The 21,459-nt window shown below is 44.1% G+C and overlaps 1 protein-coding gene across 1 annotated transcript in view; it reads left to right on the forward strand.

Moving 5' to 3' along the window:
- The window catches only part of oxct1a (3-oxoacid CoA transferase 1a), a 46,377-nt gene that overhangs the window by 11,753 nt on the left and 13,165 nt on the right, over positions 1–21,459 (forward strand). Inside the window, exons 8-13 of the mRNA XM_075467731.1 lie at positions 6,051–6,158; positions 6,387–6,501; positions 7,127–7,221; positions 7,826–7,874; positions 8,255–8,327; positions 9,224–9,299. Coding sequence (XP_075323846.1) covers positions 6,051–6,158; positions 6,387–6,501; positions 7,127–7,221; positions 7,826–7,874; positions 8,255–8,327; positions 9,224–9,299 — 516 coding nt within the window. The remainder of the gene's footprint in view (positions 1–6,050; positions 6,159–6,386; positions 6,502–7,126; positions 7,222–7,825; positions 7,875–8,254; positions 8,328–9,223; positions 9,300–21,459) is intronic.

The following is a 21,459-nucleotide window of genomic DNA, read 5'->3' on the forward strand; positions in this document are numbered from 1 at the left end:
TGAGTTGACTTTAGTTTGCATTAAGTGTGCATCATGCTCTTTTTAGTTTTGTTTGACTGGTGGTTGCTGTAAGTGGTTTAGTCGATTTCCCCCTTCCCAGTTCTAGCTGCTTATTGAAGAAAGCGGGGACTGGGGAGCCTTCAAAGCCATCAAAGCCTTGTTTCGGCTTGTATTCAGACCACACATAGGACTGCTGATGTAACGTAACATCTTGCTGGCGGTTGGTAAATGAGTCAAAGCCATGATAGCTTTGGTTGTGACAAGAAAGCTGTAAATCTCAGCAATGAAATATTCATTTCTGATGTTTCAGAGTGGTTACACTTTAGGGCAAGAAAAAAAACAAAACAAAAACAAAGCTGGTTTGACTGCTTGTAAGGCTGCTTTGTGAGAAGCATGGCAACCTAAAAAATATCATCAGGAAGTGACATCTCACACTCCAATTAGCTTAATGTGCCTAATCTACCCTTTTCCTGCGACATCAGTAGAAATACAAGAGACCCAGGGCTGAAGTAATCTTTTCCCTCTTTGGAAAAATATCAGTGTTAAAGTTCAGGTTGCTCTTCATTGAAGTGTGCCTAAAAACCCTGCATGCAGAGTTGTGTAGAGCCATGCACAAGTCCTGTGAGAGAATTCACATGTGTGAAAATTGTACTTAAAACAAACTATTTGTAGGGTGTTGTAAAAGTACTTGTTTTAAAGGAGCGTCTCTACATCAGCAATATTAACATTGTTCTCCCTTTACTGTCACTGCTTTTTTACTTTGAGCTGAAACCCCTTGAGCAAATGGTGGTAATTGCAGGGCTTAATAAGTTGAAACTACAGTAAATTGCTGTAATATCAAAGGAGATGAGTATAAAAGCCTTTGATTTCTCCCCCCCTCCCCCCCCACACACACACAAAAAAAGAAGAAGATCGTATCAGATTGATCTAAAAACAGACTGATTCATTTATCACTGATCCTTAGACATTTATTATGACTGTATCATATAGCTTACATTTCTTACATTTAAGGGTATTGATGGCAGCATACAGTATGTAAACTAAGACCTCAAGGTCACAAGAGGTTAAACCAAACATTTCGGTCATGCTCTACCTTAAAGGTAACAAATCATCAGTAAGCCTGGCACTGACTCGACAAGAAATAAATCAGATTGACGTGGACTTATATTCAAGTGCCATGCTGACATTTACTGAAGACTGATTTTAAAACCAATGACACACCGCTGGGGATTATGAAGCAGATACACGTCAAAGCAGGACTTCTCAAACAGAGAGGCAGAGAGGGGCACATGGTATACAAAAAGTATGATTAGAGGCAGAAGAAGGGGAAAACGGATTTGCCAAACATTGTCATGAGCTGAATTACCGACTATGAATGAAAAGATATCATACAACAGGCCATCATTTAAATCTGACATTTGGTTTAGGTTTTTTTGGTGTTTGAAATGTCAACTCTGTTGACATTGGTTCCTGTTATATTGTCAGGAACTGCATCAGATGGTTGTCTCCTTTCATCTGGATACTCAGAGAGCAGTCAAGCTTCCAGTGTGTGGAAACAGATTGCTTGTGATGTCAGTATTCTGGGTTTGAGGATAGAGCCTGAGCTGATCCCAGAAAATGGAAACAGAGCATGGCCAAGTGCCCACACAATGGGGGGAAGATGGAAAGGCTAAAAATACTCACAGTAATGAGTGTGTGGCATCGCTGCCACCCTGTTGCCTGTAGCCACACCATGTTTTTCTTCTGACCTCTTGAATGTTGCATTTCAGGACTTGCGCACCCAAAAAAATACAGACAAAGGTGGAACATAAACTCAAGTCGCTCCCTGTCAAATTAAGAAGCTACTGAGGCTTTTACACACTGGCAGTTAAAGGCAGTTTGAATTAAAACTGTACATTGAACCACATTTGACCATATTATTTTTGTCGGTTTTCAATTCAGTTCCATAAATATCTCATGGTTCCAGTGTAAAAATACTTTGTATATAAATGCAGTCGCAAACAGCTAGTTGCTATTTTCTGTCTACTTTGTGAAACATTTATCGTAACAGAGCCCATGTTCTTTCTTCCGATGTGTATCTTGTATTATCTGCTCATGGGTTCTGTGTTGTTACAGTGGGCCAGACTACAGGCGAGTCCCTGTAGCCACAAGTAACACTACTTTTCCTCAACTGAATGAATCACATTTTTTCAGTTAAAAAGGCCCCCACAGAGAGATCCAAGTTGATATTGGCCTGTTCGTTTATTTTCATCTCCCTTAGATATGATAAAAAGTATAAAGTATTAGGGTAGAGAACTCAGTCCTTTGACACAAATAAACAATGGCAAAACTACTTTCCAGATTGCCATTAAATCTGATTCAGGTAATCATGGCCCCTTGCAGATTATTCCTTTTTAATTGTGGTGACACATGCAGACCTTGTATTTTGCACTTCCACACGGACAGATTTTAACCGGCATACACGTGTCCAAAGTGGGGCGGGGCCTGTTCTCAGTCTACTTAATAAACTTTGTGACACATCCCAGTGGATGCGCCATCCGTTTAATTCCCCGATGCTGCTGCAGAGAGGCTAGCCAAAAATTCAAACAAGAATGAGCTCTGCTCGATAGCTCCTTTGTGACACGAAGTACTTGAAAGAAGAAAAAAAAACAACTCAGTTTTGATGAATTTTTTTATTATTATTACATTTGTCAAATTATTTCTTTATCTAGTTTCAGGCCAGTCAGTCTACAACTTAATACATTTGTACACTTTATTATATAGAGGTATGGATATTACAAATTAGAGTTTGCTCTAAACATTATGATACTTATACTATAGAGCTGTTTTTAGTGTATATATGTATGCTGTATCCGTGTTTTATGCACAGGAAGATTAATTAATGATGACACATAAGGAAAATGTTATGGTAGTGGATCACTCCAAGACTAATTTTAGGGTTGTACATGTAGCGTTATGTGAGGTTTTAGAGTAAAATTAGCAATGGTCTTTATCCACTCTGTTCTTTGTCCTTGTAATCAAAGATGCCATTAACTTTGAAGACTCAAGTAACTGGTAGCTTGTTGTTTGAACATTACTGAGACATGACGGAATTATACAATACTGTGAGCATAATTTGACTTTACTTGCAGTTGTCAGTTTGGTGATTGCAGTGCGACGGGCAGCTGGTCAATTGGAGTTCGATCAGTTCAAGTGAATAGCTTTAACCCCAAGAGTATTTAGTCAGCATTTTGGTAAAGGTTTGTCTTCTTAAAAAGAAATGCTGTTTCTGTTCATGTATGTCAGTAGTAGCATTCATGCACGTTTATACATAGCAAAGGGAAAGCATTAGCTGACTCATTTGCACTTCCCTTTTGCTTTCTCCCCCCACTATTGGTGTTTGTTCCATTCTTTTAAAAAAGAGGTCAAACTATGAAAGGAGCCTTGTTTTGATTTTATTTTCAGACCAACTATTTGTGCTGAGCACAACATGTCTCTATCATAGCTTAACAGCTGGACAGGGAACACTGTTTGCAGCACCACTGTCAGTGGTTTATTTTAGGGATTTGGTTGCATTGTGAACAGATCAATCTGAGATTTAATAAGATTTGACAAAGCTCATGGCCTAAAAAAGCACACCCTCTTGGAAAAAAAACAAAACGCTTGCTGCGTCCCCAGAGGGCACTTTGATTCCCTCTGTCCTCCTGCCAGCTCTCTTCATGCCTGGCTCTACTTTCATTGATGTGAAAATAGGTCTGCAGATACAGGAATATTAATGTCGACGCATGTGCTTGTTTATTCGCTCCACACACCTGCTCATTTGTGGGTTTCTGTGTGTTATCCTCGTTTGTTTTATTGCATTTTAAAGCTTTATCCCTCCTTGTCCGTTGAACCTCCGGTGGAGTCTGGACACATCACACAGATGAAAGGAACAGAGGCTTTTTTTCATATGCATGGCGCATTTAAATTTTATGAGTGTGTTAATGTGCTGTGACTTGGCTTTGGAAGGCTAATTGAAAACGGAGCTGAATATGAGCTTTGTTTGTGTATGTGTGTGAGGCTAACAGCACGGTGAAACCAATGTGTCTGAGGTGTGAATTCTTGTTTTTTGTTTGTGGTTTTCAAGTATTCAAGGGGCTCACTATTTGACATCTTTTCACTGAAGAGACAAAATAGGAAGTGAACACTATTAATTAAATGTTTTCATGCCAACAAATATCTGTTGTGCTTCCCATGCCCCAAGCCTCAGTATTTTACGAGTTTTATGTCGTGACGAGCACCTTCTTGCTTGATGAAGATGTCTCAGGAAATCACCAGTCTCTCAAAAGACAGCTCAAGCCCCCAGAGTCTCATGTGGGTGACTGCGTGGGACTGCTGTTACGGTGATCAGGCGCTGCCAATCTCATCATGCATGGCCTCATTTTTCTCTGTAAAGCACTCGAGATTTACCATAAACCGACCACAAGAACCATGAAAGGAGTCTAAAATCATTTTATGATCCTGAGTGGCCCGAGCTCATGAGAGACCAAAGCCTGTGTATCCATGACAACACGAAGATGGGATCCTCTCCTGGCCATTGACTCCTCTCAGTCAGTGCTGAGTGCTGAGGGAGGAAGTGAAGATAAGGAGAGATTCAATTCAATTTGCTCTGAACGGCTGCCTGCTCCTCATGTAAATGGAGTAAGTAGCTTACACTGTGAGCCACACAGAAGGAAAGCACAGAGAAGTAGGAGTGGGGATGGGAATTGTGTTGTCATGGTTTATTTCCCCTTTTGCCCTCCTGAGACACTAAGTTTACTCTTTTTTTTTTTTTTTTTTGCCATGTAAATGTTATCACTTAAGTGTATCTTCACGAAGGACAATCTTTCCTCAGAGGAACACTTGCAGTTTGTCCCTTCCCGAACTCAGCTTTATTCCTATATTTACCAGAAACCTCAGGGATCATAGATTTTAAGAGTAGAGCCGAATGTAACATATGACTTTTAAGACCTTTTTAGCTAACTACAAATGGGCACCAAGCTTTAGTGGAGCCCACACAGGCTGCACAACTCCCCCTGAACTCCTGAAGAAGTGTAGGCTGGAGGCTCACTTTACAGCAGTTCCCAACTGTTACCTAAGAAGGGAGCCGGTGTCTTCGTTGTTGTATTTCTATCCCAGTTTTGTCGATCCAACTCTACTTAATCAATAACTATTTCCCTCTGTTTCTTGTCAGTCAGACATAAATAATCCCTTATGTGTACTACTCTTCTGCTGTGCTCCACATAAAGTTGAAGTCAAAAATATACTTTTTGGTAGATTTGCGAAAAAAACATAGTACTTATTATATAATATATATATATATATATATTATTAAGTGTAAGAGTAATGTGAGGATTCAGTAAGGGAAGTGTAAGTGTAGGGTTTTTTGAGCAGCTTCACTGAAACGGTTACAATAAACTTTTTTGTCCATAAGATGGTTATGTTTGGTTTTCCATAGACCAAAATCATTCCAATGCACCCCTGCTAGCCACTGGTTTTGGTGTGTCAAATGATTCCTTTCTGTTTTGTTCTAGCCAAACTGGATTTTAGTGGACAGACGTGTTTATTGGACTCTGGAGTTGCTAAGAGACTAAACGCAGCAGCATCTTCCGCAAATATTTACCCTCTCATACCGGTTGAATGCATGACGGTAGCAGACTTTTGGAAACCTGAGAGATCATGTTTTGGGAGAACAAATATTTGTTATTTTCACCAAAAATATTTGTTGGTCAGATTAGAATCGGATGTCAAGTTAATTTACAATGTCTGTTCTATTGATTAAAATCTATGTTGAGTATTTCCATTTTTTCCAAATCGGGAAATAAAAACTTTCCAAATGACCCAACCAGCTGAAAATCACGATAGACCTTGAGATTAGTCGGCAGAGTAGCAAAGCATCTCCTGGATTTTTGTCAGTTAACCTGGAGAATTTCATAGATGGTTATTAGTGTAATTCCAGCAGTATGTGGTTTCTTCATCTGAACTTCATGCTCAGGAATCGCTTGACATTTTCCAGGTGAATGCAGCACTCATCCGTCTATCTTTCTCCATAGGTGGAGGAGGTGGTGGATGTTGGGACCTTTGCTGAAGAGGACATCCACATACCTAGTGTCTACGTCCAAAGGGTTGTTCAGGGAGCCAGCTACGAGAAAAGGATTGAGGTACAAAACAACATCCTGTCAGTGCTCATATAAGTGAGGAGGTTCTTCCTATAGTTTCTGCATCATGTCGTTTTGACTGTCACTGTAATGAATTCAAAGCTTCATGGAAGAGCAGTGGAGTGGAGCGGGGTTTGGTTGTGCACATACAATGTTTTGTTTTTCTTGTACTTGGTCAGAAGATGACATCTCACTGTTTCTTATCCATCTTTTTCCCCCCCATGGTTCCAGAAACGCACAGTGAAGAAAAGCCAAGAAGAGAAGCCCAAACCAAAGAAAGACTCAGACATTGTTCGGGAAAGGATCATTCGCAGGGCTGCTCTGGAGTTTGAGGATGGGATGTACGGTATCCTTTGATAAGAATTTTGTCAGTATGCAAATCGCATACATTTTTTTCTTTTGTTGCCATTTAATTAGTACTTTAAGTAATACCAGAACAGGCAATGGGTAATAGCCACAGAAAAAAAAAAGAAAGCTGCACTTTAGCTTCCTTTGTTTCCAACAAGCATAATGAATAAGTACAGTTTTGCACCAGTTGGCAAATTATACATAACATTTCTTCCTTTCAGTGTTTCACATTTCCGTGTTGTATTGATAGCATTTGTCTCTCCTTATGAAAGCAGCCTTAGGTACTGAGGGGCTTGTCTGAGATGAACCTCTTGGGCATTTTTTTTTTTTTTTTGCTTTGACTATTTTAATCCAGCCTGACACATTTGGTATTTTGGAAACTCCAGGAATATGAAATTCTGTTTGTTTTGAGCATCGGCCACACAGTTAATGTTCTTTTGCCTCTTCACACTATGACTGCTGACACTGAGCCATTGTACATGTCTGAGATAGCTAAAGAGATACCTATAAAATGCATGATGATTCTGGGAAAGCAGCATCCAACATTATACATGTCTGTTCATTTGAATACTTGACTTGAATACAAATGAAGCAGTTATTGTTTTTAACAAAGAGACAATCAGCTAACCTTGGTATTGGTATCCCCATGCTGGCCAGCAACTTTATTAAACCAGACATCATTGTACATCTCCAAAGTGAAAATGGAATTTTGGGACTGGTAAGACTTTTACATCATCTAGTTTTCTTTATTGTTTTCAGTGCCTCAAATCTTAACAAGCTAACAATAGGCATAGACGGTCATTTTGACCGCAGTTAAGTTTTTTCTTTAACCAAACTGTGCTCTGTGCTTGTGGCAAGATGAATAGCCATTCATGTGAGCAGTAGTGTTGCTGGTTGGGGACCTTATTTGAATTGTGCTAGGTTTGTTATACAGCAGGTGGTGGCAGTTTTTTGACACTTTGTCATTATTTGCTGGCTGGGCTTTTTAAGAAAGACTTCTGCAGCTGCTGTGAAATGACTTTTCAGGGACTACTGCTGACAGGGAAATGCAGGCACCTGTGCCGATTCTTTATTTGTCAAAGTTTCATTTAATTACATGTCTTAGTTTTAGAGAGGTGCTTGTCTCACATCTGGTTTCCCCTTCGCGTTGTTCACAAGGATTGATGCCTTTATTGAACTTAGAGAAAATAAATCTATCGCCATTGTGTCCGTGTCTGTATCCCCTTCGAAAGATCATGGCCGGTCAGGTCTGATTGATCTTGGTGGCGTATGTGTTGCTGCCCGCCTGTGTGCTTACTCATGCTTAATTTCTTTTTGCATAGGGGCCATACCCTACTGAAGATGCAGTTGATGCAGATCTGATTAATGCTGGTGAGGGATATCCTGATTAATACCCATTAATGATAAATTTACATTTCTTAAAAGCAGTCATGATGCTGTGTAAGTATTGACCTCTGCAATACAAAGATAAACACATGACTACACATTTAGTTCTGATTCCATTCATTGCATTCACAGATTAATTCTGCCACGATCAGAAATGTTTATATTTTCGTCAGCTCATTTTTTAAAGTCATATTACCATGTTGACTTTTTACACTTGCTAGTTTCTTTCATACATCAGCACTTCTTGATTGAACTCTTTTTCATCTTTGCAATCACTGATTTTAATGTCATGCCAATTATTTTCATTCTTGTCATGTTTATGTGTAAACTCTTACTACTTTGTACTTTGTGTTTCTGTCCTTCAGGGAAGGAGACTGTCACTGTGCTCCCGGGGGCTGCTTATTTCTCCAGTGATGAGTCATTTGCCATGATACGAGGGTAAGGCCATACGCATGAGCTTTGAAGCCTTATTTGTCAACTGAAAGTTGGATATGTCTGACGTTTCAAAGGGACTTGAAAGCATTTTTTAGAATACCCTTTAGTCACATCCTTGGACTGCAGTTTATGTATGAAACCAAAAAAAGAAAGGACACATTTCCTCATAATCTGAGTTTTTCATCTCCACCAAATCTCCTCTTCCTCTAAGTATTAAGCAGACTTTGACCCTGCAACATAGCCAGAAGGTGTAACACTAGATATTAACAAATGGCCACCAGTACAACTAGACAGCAGCCTTGTCAATATACCCAAGGTCTATGGTTTTTATTGATTTGCCGGCTGACTGATATTGCCCACCCACGCTCCCTGCAGCATCAGTTTTGTTTGTCCACCCAGCAGAAATTCAATAGTGGTCATAAATAGTGCTTTCCAGCCACACTGGCGGGGACTAAATGGAACCCTGTTGAATTTGTGGGCAAGTGTGTCTGCTGTTGTGCTAACACAATTAAGAGTCCTTTGATGCTGGAAAATGATCACTAAGTATATAGTATATTGTATGCCATGTTACATCCAATACCACATTAGCACCTACTCATATCCTGCTCCATTTAGATTTTTACCACTTCTTTATATTCAGTGCTCATGACCGACAAAGTTTAGCAGCATCACTTAGATCGATTTTCAGAAGGTGGTTAACATTGTTATGTATTCGATTTGTTGTCAATGACCCAATATTTTTGTATATGAACTGTGTTTCTTGTGACTGAAGGGGCTAAATGTACCACTACTGGCTTCCTTTTTTTTTTCTCTTATTCCTGATGAATGGACTTGAGTTCAGAAGTTTAACTGGTTCTGAAGTTGACAGCTGTCTTCTTCTGTTGTGTCGTTCTCTTAAGGGGTCACATCAACCTGACAATGCTGGGAGCCATGCAGGTGTCAAAACATGGAGATCTAGCCAATTGGATGATCCCAGTAAGTTTGGTTTTGATGGAACACATTTATTATCTATTTCCACATTCCCGCTGCCCTGTTCCATCGAAATGTACAATGCCTCATCGCAGAGGTACTGCTTGCGGAACGTATTTTTTTTGTTTCTTTTTGTCTTCTGGTAATACAACAGTTGTGCTTCTGGTGTTTGTATATATATGGTGTTTGTGTCATAATATTTTATGGGTACACGTGTTGCGTTCTCATGTGCTCACAGTTATGTCTTTTTATTGTTTGTTTTTGACTGGTCTGTAAGTGGCACAGCTCATGATTTTTAACTGACTGAGGAAGTTATACCGTTGTTTAGCCAGCCAAGTGTGTTTTCCTTTTAGCTCTTGCTCTTTCATTTCCACAGCAGAGTACGAACTCTTAGCTCCAGCTTAGTGTGTTTGTGATAATGGGTCCAGGCCTAAGTCCATAAACAGTGAGCTCTGAGGCTTATAGTAGACAGAATGCCGTTGCTTTAGCTGTATTCTTGCCCTGGAGAATCTTCCCCTGGGGATTTACATACATTTATTTGTGCTTTAGAACCATAGACTAACTACCAATTCTCCTCTTACATATAAATGTCAGAAAACCCCATTTTTATGGTCGGATGTTATTGTCAGTATCCCACAGGTTCTTTGGTAAGTGTCAAGAATCCCTGTCGAGACCAATAACCTATTATAAAGGATGCTATTCATTTGCTATTCTTCCAATACAGTGACTAGTGCCAGCAATGTTGAATCATTTTCTACTCGGCAGCTGTTGATTTAAGTGATCAAGACATATCTAGATTGAACACTGCACTATATGTGCATACCCTCTGTTGTCCAGGTCTCAGTCCAAATGCCAAAGAATTTTAATTTTTTAATTGGCATGAAGCAGAGTTGCGTTTGCCCTAAAATCTTTATCAAATAGTTTGAAATCGCAGACTCATATTCCGAGCTTAAAATTCTGTTTTGAAAATTTCATGTGAGGTGGACATCTGAATATCTCCAGAAAATAAATGTTATGTTTTCACAGCTTTGGTTTTTATGCAGGAGCACAGGCCAGGGATAATCTTGTCGGAGTACTGAGCGTAAGAGGTTATTTGTGTGTGTTACAGTTTAATGGGTGGCGAACATTATTACTAGATATTCTACCGGGTCAGTTGGTTTTAAAACCGCAAAAAAAGTCAAGGCCAAAGTCTTTCTCAACGATTACTAAGGTCAAGAACCTATTAAAAGCTTCTTTTGCCGTGTGGGAGGGCTGAAGCAGAATGTCCCATGGCCATGTTTGGCTGTTTCCTGCTTCTCTGAAGTGCACATGGAAAGTTGTCTCAGTTAGTGTATTTTATAGTTGCATCTCTTAGCAACCAAGTAGATATAGATAATGCTAAAGATGTATATAGACCCAGAGAATTCAACATTTGTCAGGTAACTTAATTATTATGAGATATAAGGTTGTATAGGAATATGGTGGTTTAAAAATTTAAATTTCCTATTTATCCCTCCACTTGTACTTGTTTGTCAATAGCAACAGCCATGGAGCCAATGCTTAATTAAGCATGCTATTCAGATATTGAAGCCCTGGAGTGGAGCTGTTCAGAAGCAGGGTGTTTATCTTTGTGTGGTCATTGTTGTGTTGGGCAAGGCTGGCACACACGCGCAAATACACCTCAGTTCTCACCTACGCTTCAATCTTCATTGTCCTCTCTTTTGAAAGGATGGCTGAGGAGAATTACATTTCCCACCATCTGTGATAATGAATTATGATCCACTATCTAAAGATGGGTGCATAGCATGAAATTGAAAATGTTTTACGTGGGAGTTGGGGATGCAGTACACTCAGCATGATTATGTTAATTTTGAATGCTTTTAATATGCAAAATGCATATGAACATTTTCCAGTTGAGGGCTTTAAAAATGCTTTTACATATTCAGTTGGCCTAAGATATTTTTGAAAAAAGCCAATGCATGTTGAGCGGTAATGGAGTAAGGGTGCCATTTTGGATTTGTTGTGCTATTTTACCGTTTAGCTGCTTGAGCTTTTTCAGGTCAACCCAAACTTGGAGCTCTTGTACTTAGTTGCTCAGAGGGAGGTAGATGATGCATGTATCATACTGTATATGTACACAGTTATTATAAGTGTAGGACTACCAAACACATTTTATTAACTTAAATGTCACAAAATGTGAAACTGGATGGAACAATTGAATTTTCAGTCTATGGAATAGGTGATAATGCTGATATAAAGCAATCCAAACAAATGTCTTAACAAGATATGCAACAAACTGGGCCACGAGTTACAGAGACATAATGCATGTTGGAAAGGGTTTTAGGAAGAACAGAGTAGAAAGTGTGCTAAAATTGTGTTCATAATCTGATGCAAAGTATGTATTTTTATTCTTTTGAGATCTGTTTGTGCCCAATTATTAGCTGGCAAATTTCCTCTTTATACTGAGATAAGTTGCTATGCTGCCTTGAATCCATGTAGTGTGTGATTTAGGGGAAATGTGAAATTAGTCTTGCTTTTTCATTGTCCTCATACTGGAGACATGGTCGTCTTATACTCGTCACCTCGAGGAAGATGGTTGCATGAAAAACACATTTGAATCAGCGTCTAATTTAAGGAATTTATCGGAGCAAAGGAAGACAACCATGAGTGGGTAATAATGAGGATGATATATTCAGGATCTGTGTTCCATGTTTTTCTTTTCCTTTTAAAATATTTTTTGAATTACCATGTGAACGGCACTATGTGCAAATGGCATTCTTCAGGATTATTTTATTCTTTAACAAATACAATGCCCCTTGTCAATCCCAAATGGTATTGAACCTCAAGGCAATGTCATGAAGAAAAAGTGGGTCTTAGCTCTGTAAAAAGGACACGTAAGTGTGCACAAGCAGAAAGCAAATGCCAGTCTGTAGAGCAAGTGACAACCATTGAGAGGGTAAAACCAAGCCATTGCAGAGGAGTTAAAAACTAAAAAAAAAAAAAAAGTGAATCAGTCCTTATACTCATGTTAAATGACCTTTTCAGCAGAATCCAATGTGATTACAGGTACAAAAAATGGCTTTATAATGACTGTAGGGAGTGTGATTATTTGTTTGTTCTTCTAATAAACAGACAAACACACCTTACCAAACAGCTAAGCTGCTTGGTGGAGGTAGTTGTGCATTGTTATAGGCGTTGAGTGCTTTGAGTGACATTTGCACTACCCAGTGAACATCCACAATCTACTTTTTTTTTCTTGCTCGGATATATCCTAGTAAGTCATTTCTGGCTGCTAAAACTCAAGATGGCGATGGACAAATGCTGAACTCCGTGCTTCAAAGCAGCAGCCCACAAAGCAGCCGCAATGTGTGACCATAGGTATCCATCTTTTATACCGTCTATGGTGCAAATTATTCATCAGTTACAAAAAAGAAACTTTGTTTCCGGCTCTCATGTTTATTCTCAGCCAATGTAATTGTATCAAATAAGTAGCACAAAATATCTAATGCTGTTTTGGGCTGACAGCATTATAAGCCCCTTTCACACTGCGACCCGCTACCTTAGCGGGTCCAAATTGCACCTTCGACCCGCGTCGAGCAATGTGAACGCTTGGCGTGTCAGGGTGACCCGTGTCGCCTGAAGCCGAGTTCAGGGGGCGTTGCCTAGTGGCAGAGCGTCACACGAAACACATAAAATGCTGGGCGTGTACAATGACGTAGGCACAAGCCATGCGTCGGAGGTAGGGTTAAATACACCTGTCTGCATCAAATTTTTCAAACAAACGATGGCGGGACACCTTGAGATATCGTTTATGCAATTGTATATGCAGTTCATGGAGATGTTACTTTACGGTGCGTGGGAAACCGCGCTCTCCCATCTTTCTCGCCAGCCCTTCCAGCAGAGGTCCATCTTTCACCGTCCCCGACATGTGGCGGTAAATAACGTCCTCTGCTCGGAGGCTGAGGAGCTCGTGGACCTCCTTGTCTCCCCAGTTGGCCACATTAAAAAATGTCTCCAACTTGATGTAGGCTAAAACAGAGTAAAACTTGTCCTCACCTGTCGCTGTTGTTCTGAATCAGCTGTCCATTCTGTCTTTTAAACTCCTCACGTCACGCCACGCCCACGTCCGACCCGCGTCGATTGCGTTCACATCAAACTCGGCTCGGCAAAAAGACGAGGGTCCGACGCGGGTCGAAAGGCGAGTCGAGTTGACGCGGCAGCCCGGGTCGGCAGTGTGAATGCAACAGCGGACACGCTAAATTCGCGAATTAAACGCGGGTTATTCGGCAGTGTGAAAGGGGCTATTGATTTATCTGTAAGCTATTGCCACAGTTTCATTATTTATTATTTGGCTACATTTTTTTATTCTTTCATTTTTTTTTTCATGTTTTGCTGCCTCTCTAGCTATGAGTCCACATGGAATCGAATGTCATTTGTATGTTAAATTGAGCTGTGTTCGTCACAGTGTAAACAGTTGTGTTTTTCTGTTTACTTTGGACACCGTTTCCATTGTCTTCCTGTCAGTTCCATCTCTCTGACTCTTGTCATTAGTTGTCTGGGTAACGAAAGGCTCGTGGCAGTCCGTCGCTATGTTATTAAATAGAGACATTAGTATCAGACAGAGGAGACTGTCACAGAATTGCAGGGGGAGAGAAAGGAAGCTAGTTGGTAAGTGGGAACTCTTGGATTGTGAGTGAGTGAGTGAGTGAGTGGGGGGGGGGCAAAATTGCAGCAATTTTGCAACTGACTGAAAAGTCAACACCTGCACAACAAAAGAGAAAATTGTATTCTGTTGTCATGGCAACATAAAAATGTAACTGACCTCAAAGGGTTGTAAGACAAATACAGAACCAGTCAAAATGCATCCTTCCCCCTGATGCTCGTCTCAAGCCTTAGTGCCGCAGTAGCATATTTAAAAAAAAAATAATAATAAACGTTCCCACCTAGATGTCAACAGTTGCGCACTGAAACAGTTTTCATTTTCATTGCCACTCCACTATCACATTTTCATGACCAGCAGTGTTGTATGTTTGGATAGTCACAATCTATTTGCATTGCACTGCTTGGTCAGTGCTCCCACATATTTACTCATATAGATTATATCAGTTACTGAATACGAAAAGCCTCATTTGTGTGCCATCGGGGTTTCACAGTGAGAATGGTTCAGTGGGGCTGACTGTCTTGTCTCTCCTATCACCTGCTACGACAGGTGTCATTTCAACAAACCTTTGTCTTAAAAAGTCTTGCGTTATCTGGGTTCTGCACAATTATGTGTGATCTTGTGGAAGTTGCCTTTAGGCGAAAAGATGAGCCGAAAACTTCTCACATTAAGACTCTGTGAGTCGCGTTTATTAACTGACAAAAACTGACAGTTCCAACTGACAAAAACTGACAGTTCCAACTGACAAAAACTGACAGTTCCAACTGACAGCTCGCGCATCAACAGAACAGCTGTTATCATGAAACGTCACCGGATCTCTTAAAGAGACCGCAACTATTAAATGCATCATAACATTCAAGACAATGAACCGCACAACATAACAGATAACAGAACACATATAAGAAAGTGAATTATGCCGTCAGTGTTGAGAGCACTACACATGCCCCCCCAGAATTCACTCTAACAGAAAACCTGAGAAAAAATATCAACGGCGTGGGGGGCGAATCAAACGTCCAGTGCGGCTCCGCCGAATTTGAGAGTGCGGAACCGCCCCCTCAGTGGCTGTCTGTGGGGCTCCCCTGCGGCATGGTCGAGGGGCAGGAGGAACGGAAAGGGGGGGCCTAGTCAGAGGCCGTCCCCGTTTTGGGGGCTGCGCCAACTCAACTGGCCTGGCCAGATCAAGGTGAGCTGGTTTAAGGCGGTCCACAGAAATACACTCCGGTTTGTCCCCAATGTCCACCACAAAGTGCTTGTCCCCAGTTTCCACAACACGGAAAGGGCCCTCGTAAGGCGGACGGAGAGGTCCGCTGTGCCCATCCACACGAATGAAAACATACCCAGCAGACTGTAGGCCACTGGGGACGTGAGAGTTTGGTAGACCATGGCAGGAGGTAGCAAGTGGAGCAAACAGCTTGGCATTGTCTAACAGGCTGGAGCGCTGGAGTGTGGCTGACCAAGGGGTCGTGGTGCTGGGGACGAAATCCCCGGGGACCCGCAGTGGCTGACCGTAGACCAGCTCTGCGGAGGAGGCCTGGAGGTCTTCCTTCGGCGCTGTCCTGATGCCCAGCATGACCCATGGGAGCTTGTCAGCCCAGGAACTGTCCTTCAGGCTGGCACGCAGGGAGGCTTTCATGGACCTGTGAAATCGTTCACAGAGGCCATTGCTCTGGGGGTGGTAGGCCGTGGTGCGGTGGAGTTTAACTCCCAAGCTCCCTGCGACAGCGTTCCAAAGCTCGGAGGTAAACTGAGCGCCACGGTCTGAGGAGATGTCTGAAGGGGCGCCAAAACGGGACACCCAGGTGCCAATAAATGCCCGTGCCACGTCCGCTGATGTTATGGATGACAGTGGAACAGCCTCTGCCCACCGTGTGGTCCTGTCGACCATAGTGAGTACATGAGTGTAACCCTGCGAGGGTGGAAGTGGGCCAACTAGGTCGATGTTGACGTGGTCGAAACGTCGTTCAGGCACTTGAAATTGTTCCAGTGGCGCTTTGGTGTGGCGGTGTACTTTGGCACGTTGGCACTCCACACAGGTGTTCGCCCAGTCCCTCACGTCCTTTTTAAGTCCGTGCCACACAAACTTTGCTGCCACCAGCCGTTGTGAGGCCTTGGTTCCGGGGTGTGAGAGGCTATGGATGGCGTCGAAAACAGGCCGCCTCCACTTCGCAGGCACAACAGGCCTAGGGGAGCCCATAGAGATGTCGCAAAGCAGAGTGGTGCCAGCGTTGTCGAATGCCACATCCTGAAGCTGCAGCCCAGTAGCGGATGAACGGCAAGCCTGCACGTCCGGGTCTGTGGCCTGCTCCATTGCCATGCTGCCGTAGTCCAAACCGAGGTGGACCGCCCCCGCAACAGCACGGGAGAGGCAGTCTGCAACCTGGTTGTGCTTCCCAGAGAGGTGTGCAATGTCCGTCGTGAACTCTGAGATGTAAGTCAGCTGCCGCTGTTGCCTGCCGGACCATGGCTGAGTGACTTTGGACATGGCGAAGGTCAGAGGCTTGTGGTCCACAAAAACGGTGAACTGGCGTCCTTCCAGCAGTGAACGAAAGTGTCGGATGGCGAGGTACACTCCAAGTAGCTCCCGGTCGAAAGTGCCATACTTCCGTTCACTGGGACGTAACTGCCTGCTGAAAAAGGCGAGAGGCTGCCAAGCATTACCCACCCACTGCTCGTAAACCGCACCGACCGCGTAGTCCGAGGCGTCCGTGGTAAGTGCGATTGGGGCAGAGGAGGCGGGATGGGCCAACATGGCAGCCTTAGCCAGGGCTGTCTTAGCGTCCACAAAAGCCTTGTCTCTTTCCGTGTTCCAGTCCACAGTGTGCTTAGGCTTGGCACCTTTCAGAGCCTCGTACAGGGGCCGCATGGTTTGGGCAGCCCTGGGGAGAAAACGGTGGTAAAAGTTAACCATGCCAAGGAACTCCTGTAAGGCTCTGACAGTGACTGGGCGTGGAAAAGTGGTGATGGCCTCCACTTTTGACGGAAGGGGAACAACCCCGTCCTTCGTGACTCTGTGCCCCAGAAAGTCTATGGTGGACCGACCGAACTCGCACTTGGCTGGATTGATGATGAGCCCGTGGTCGGTAAGTCGCTCGAACAGAGTGCGAAGGTGCGAAAGGTGCTCTGGAGGTGATGAACTGGCCACGAGGATGTCGTCAAGGTACACAAACAGAAAAGGCAGATCCCGTAACACAGAGTCCATGAGCCGCTGGAACGTTTGAGCAGCATTTTTGAGCCCAAATGGTGTGCGCAGGAACTCAAACAAACCAAACGGTGTGATTACAGCTGTTTTTGGAATGTCGCGAGGGTGTACGGGCACTTGATGGTATCCTCTGATCAGGTCCACCTTCGAAAACATGACCTTACCAGCCAGGTGCGCTGAAAAATCCTGGATGTGCGGCACTGGGTAGCGGTCAGGCGTTGTCGCGTCGTTGAGCCGTTGGTAGTCCCCGCAAGGACCCCAGCCCCCCCCTGGTTTGGGGACGAGGTGTAGGGGAGAGGCCCAAGGACTGTTGGAGCGTCGAACAATCCCCAGGCGCTCCATGGACTCGAACTCTGTCTTGGCTACGGCAAGCTTGTTCGGCTCGAGGCGTCGAGCGCGAGCGTACACAGGTGGGCCAGTGGTGTCGATGTGGTGCTCTACACCGTGCTTGGCTGTAGAAGAGGAGAAAGTGGGCTGGGTGAGTGCTGGAAACTCGGCGAGCAGCCGTTGGAAACTGTCCGTGACAGAGAGCAGGCTGGAGAGGTGTTCTGCGCCAGAGTCGCTGAGCGCGCAGGCATAAGAACAAAAAGTGACGGCGTCGATCAAGCGCTGATTTTTAACGTCCACTAACAGTCCAAATGCACACAAAAAATCTGATCCTAAGAGGGGAACAGCGATTTTGGCAGTCACAAAGTCCCAACCGAAGCATTGGCCGTCAAAACACAGTTCAACATGCCTTGTGCCGTATGTACGGATAGGGCTTCCATTGGCGGCTTCCATGGGGGGGCCGTGGGTGTCAGCCACCACGTCCACCTGTGAAGCAGGAAGTAGACTCCGCTGTGCCCCTGTGTCGCAGAGGAATCGCCGGCCGGAGATGGAGTCGTGGATGAAGAGCAGCCCGCCGGCATGGCCGACGCTCACGGCCATTAGTGAGCGCCGGCCTTGGCGTTTCCCGCTCCACTGAAGCTGCATGGAGAGCGGCATCGTTTGGCCTTGGGGCCAAACCTGGCATGGTAGTAGCACACACCTGAAGACTGCTGCCGACGCGGGGCTGCTGCTGCGATGAGCATGTGATCATCGGATATTTCTGATACAGCTACAGCAACAGCACCAGCAGGAAGAGAAGGGCAGCTGCGCAGGGCTGTTGACTAGCCAGGAAACACTTGTCAGCCTCAGCAGCCAGTTCTCTACAATCAGCGCTGGCAGTGTTGGCCAAAGCAGCTCTCACATGAGCAGGCAGTTGGCGCAGGAAAAGGTGGAGGAAAAGGAAATCTGGCTTGTTGTCACCGAGCAGATCGAGCATTCGGTCCATTAGCTCTGAGGGCTTGCTGTCACCGAGCCCTTGAAGAGAGAAAAGCCTGCTAGCCCTCTCTGTGTCAGATAGTTCGAATGTTTTCAGTAAGTATTCTTTCAGAGTTTCATACTTTCTCGTCAGAGGAGGACGTTTAAGAAGGCTCACTACTCTCGATGCCGTAGAACTTCCGAGGGCAGATACCACATAGTAGTATTTCGTTTCGTCGGCCGTTATCTGACGCAAGGCAAACTGTGCCTCAGTCTGAGCGAACCAGGCAGAAGAAGACGATTCCCAGAATTCGGGGAGCTTGAGAGACACAGCGTTTGCGGTCATGGCGATCTGGATATGTCCAGTAAACAAGCGTCGGGGTCACCAGTGTGGAAGTTGCCTTTAGGCGAAAAGATGAGCCGAAAACTTCTCACATTAAGACTCTGTGAGTCGCGTTTATTAACTGACAAAAACTGACAGTTCCAACTGACAGCTCGCGCATCAACAGAACAGCTGTTATCATGAAACGTCACCGGATCTCTTAAAGAGACCGCAACTATTAAATGCATCATAACATTCAAGACAATGAACCGCACAACATTAAAGACGATGAACCAACAACCAGATAACAGATAACAGAACACATATAAGAAAGTGAATTATGCCGTCAGTGTTGAGAGCACTACAATCTTTTATTTTTACCCTTTGTGACATAATATTTTAGTTTGGCTCCCACAAGTTCTCAGTTCTCTGCTGAATTTTTGGCCCACCCTTCCTGACTCCATGGTCAACCTCTAGCCATTTGGCAATTCCTAATAAAGGATAACAAAAGATGAAGCAGACTTTTAGAGGTCCACAGCATTATGTTAAATTTTATTTTGCTCTAGCCTGACAAAAAGGTAAAAAGGTGCAGAGCTTAGTGAAGTCCTTGAAATGTATCCACAGGGTCACCTGCAGTTGGTTGACACTCTCTCCATTAGTCTATAGCCCTTTTCACGTGTTGGCTGCACCTCATAGGCAAAAATAAGACTTCCTTGTTAACCTGCTGCTGTTCCTCTTTGGTAATTCCCTCATGCCAAACAGAGGGGGATCAACCCCGCATTGTTGTGTGCTTACACAGATGAATGACAACAGCATCCTTTGTTAGAGTGCCAGGTTCTGAAATGCCAGCTTGCCCTTACACACATAGATCACTTTGCCTGTTACTGCCACCCTTACCAGCTCAGTCATTTCAGCGGCCGATAAACTTCAAGCATAATCTGTGTTACTTTTTTGTATAGAATTAAAGCAACACTATGTAACAATTCTACCTTAAAATAACAGCTTGAAAAAAATTGTGCGGCTAGAATGAGTTTTAATATTACGATTGGCCTGTCTCCTATGCCCCTCGGGGGTCTGAGTTGGAAAAACTGCGATATGTAACTTTGCTGGAGCGGCCCGATGGCGGCCCGGTAGCTGAGCGGAAGTACTTCGACTTGCTTTCTGGCACACCTACCACAGACCCCTCCCACGCTCCCAGGTATAAGGCTAAGCTAGCGCAACATTGTCAGTACGATCATCATGGCAGAGACACCGAAGAAACTGAAGAACACATTGACTGATGAAGCAAGGAAGAGAAAGAGAGAGGCCGATAAAGCAAGAGATCGGACTAGAGTTCTTCTCGGAACAGCTTTTACTCGTTGGCGAGAGCTGAAAGCAACATTTGGATACAAGTTCGATTCAGAGCTAGCCACCTTTCTGCTGGATTAGTAAGTAGCTTATTTGCTGCCATGCTTTGTGCTGTGTTGTACTTGCTTGATGTTTCACTGTGTTCGGAAAGTGACTCGCTAGTTTGTTATAACTGAGGACCCAGCCCGACGACCCGCTCGGGAGAACCGGCGCCGCGATCTCTCGGCAGGACACCAACCACAGGCGCCCCGCAGCTGAAACGGAGCCGCGGCCCAGCTGTGGAGCGCCTGCAGCCGGCGTCCCACCGAGAGATCACGGCGCCGGTCCTCCCGTGGCGGCCGCCTCCAGCGGTGTTTCGGGCCCACCAGGACCCAGTTTGGTGGCCTGCTCGGGAGGATCGGTGCCGTGATCTCTCGGCGGGACGCCGGCTGCAGGCGCTCCGCAGCTGGGCCGCGGCTCCGTTTCAGCTGCGGGGCGCCTGTGGCATGGTGTCCTGCCGAGAGATCGCGGCGCCGGTCCTCCTGAGCGGGTCGTCGGGCTGGGTCCTGGTGAGCCTGAAATACCGCTGGAAGCGGCCGTCATCCAGACGCAACTCCTGGAGAAGGCGGTGAAATTCTCCGAGCTGACTGCGCCTCCGGAGGATGTCAAAGAGGCGTTTGAGGCGATGGAATTTAATTTACACCTGCGGCAACGATCGCGCGATGAAGGCGGTGCGAATATTCGCATCGCGTTTGGTGTGAACGCACCGTAAAACATTTGATTACTCTTACCTTCTCAGTCGACATAGCTTGCACCTTCTGACTCCTCGCCGGTTAGTCAACAAACGTGAAATGTGAAAGTGAAAAGGTGTTGTATTTACGACAGTGTCGTATCCGTCCAAGCCTGTAGGGGGAGCTCCAGTTCTGGCTTTTTGAGAAGTTACATTGTACCGCTTTAAATTTTTTATTTATTTATTTATTTTTTTAGATTTTGCAACATTTAAATAATTCTACCTAAACCGCATGAATGAATGCATCCCCAGGATTGTATCAGTGCACCTGAAGGCTAGTGTTCACTTCATACATGAGAACATTTTTATTTTCTCACGTGCATTTTTGCTAAGAAATTGCGTCTAGATAGATGCTTTTGAGGGTCCTGTTTTGCTAAGATTACAGCAGGCAAATGGACACAATCAAAGCAGTGAAGAAATGAAAAACCTGTTGGGCTTCAGTCAGACCAGCAAGGTCAGTATCATCAAAGCTTTGTTTTTGTTTTTTTTGTTTTTTTACCCCTTGTCCTGTCAAGCATTATGGCAGCAGAATTGTAATCTGAATACTGTTTATGCTAAACACATTTGCTATGCCAAGGGAAGCTTTATGAATGTAAAGCTCCCCTTGAT

Source organism: Odontesthes bonariensis, chromosome 6, assembly GCF_027942865.1.
Source record: "Odontesthes bonariensis isolate fOdoBon6 chromosome 6, fOdoBon6.hap1, whole genome shotgun sequence".
NCBI classification, from domain to species: Eukaryota; Metazoa; Chordata; class Actinopteri; order Atheriniformes; family Atherinopsidae; genus Odontesthes; species Odontesthes bonariensis.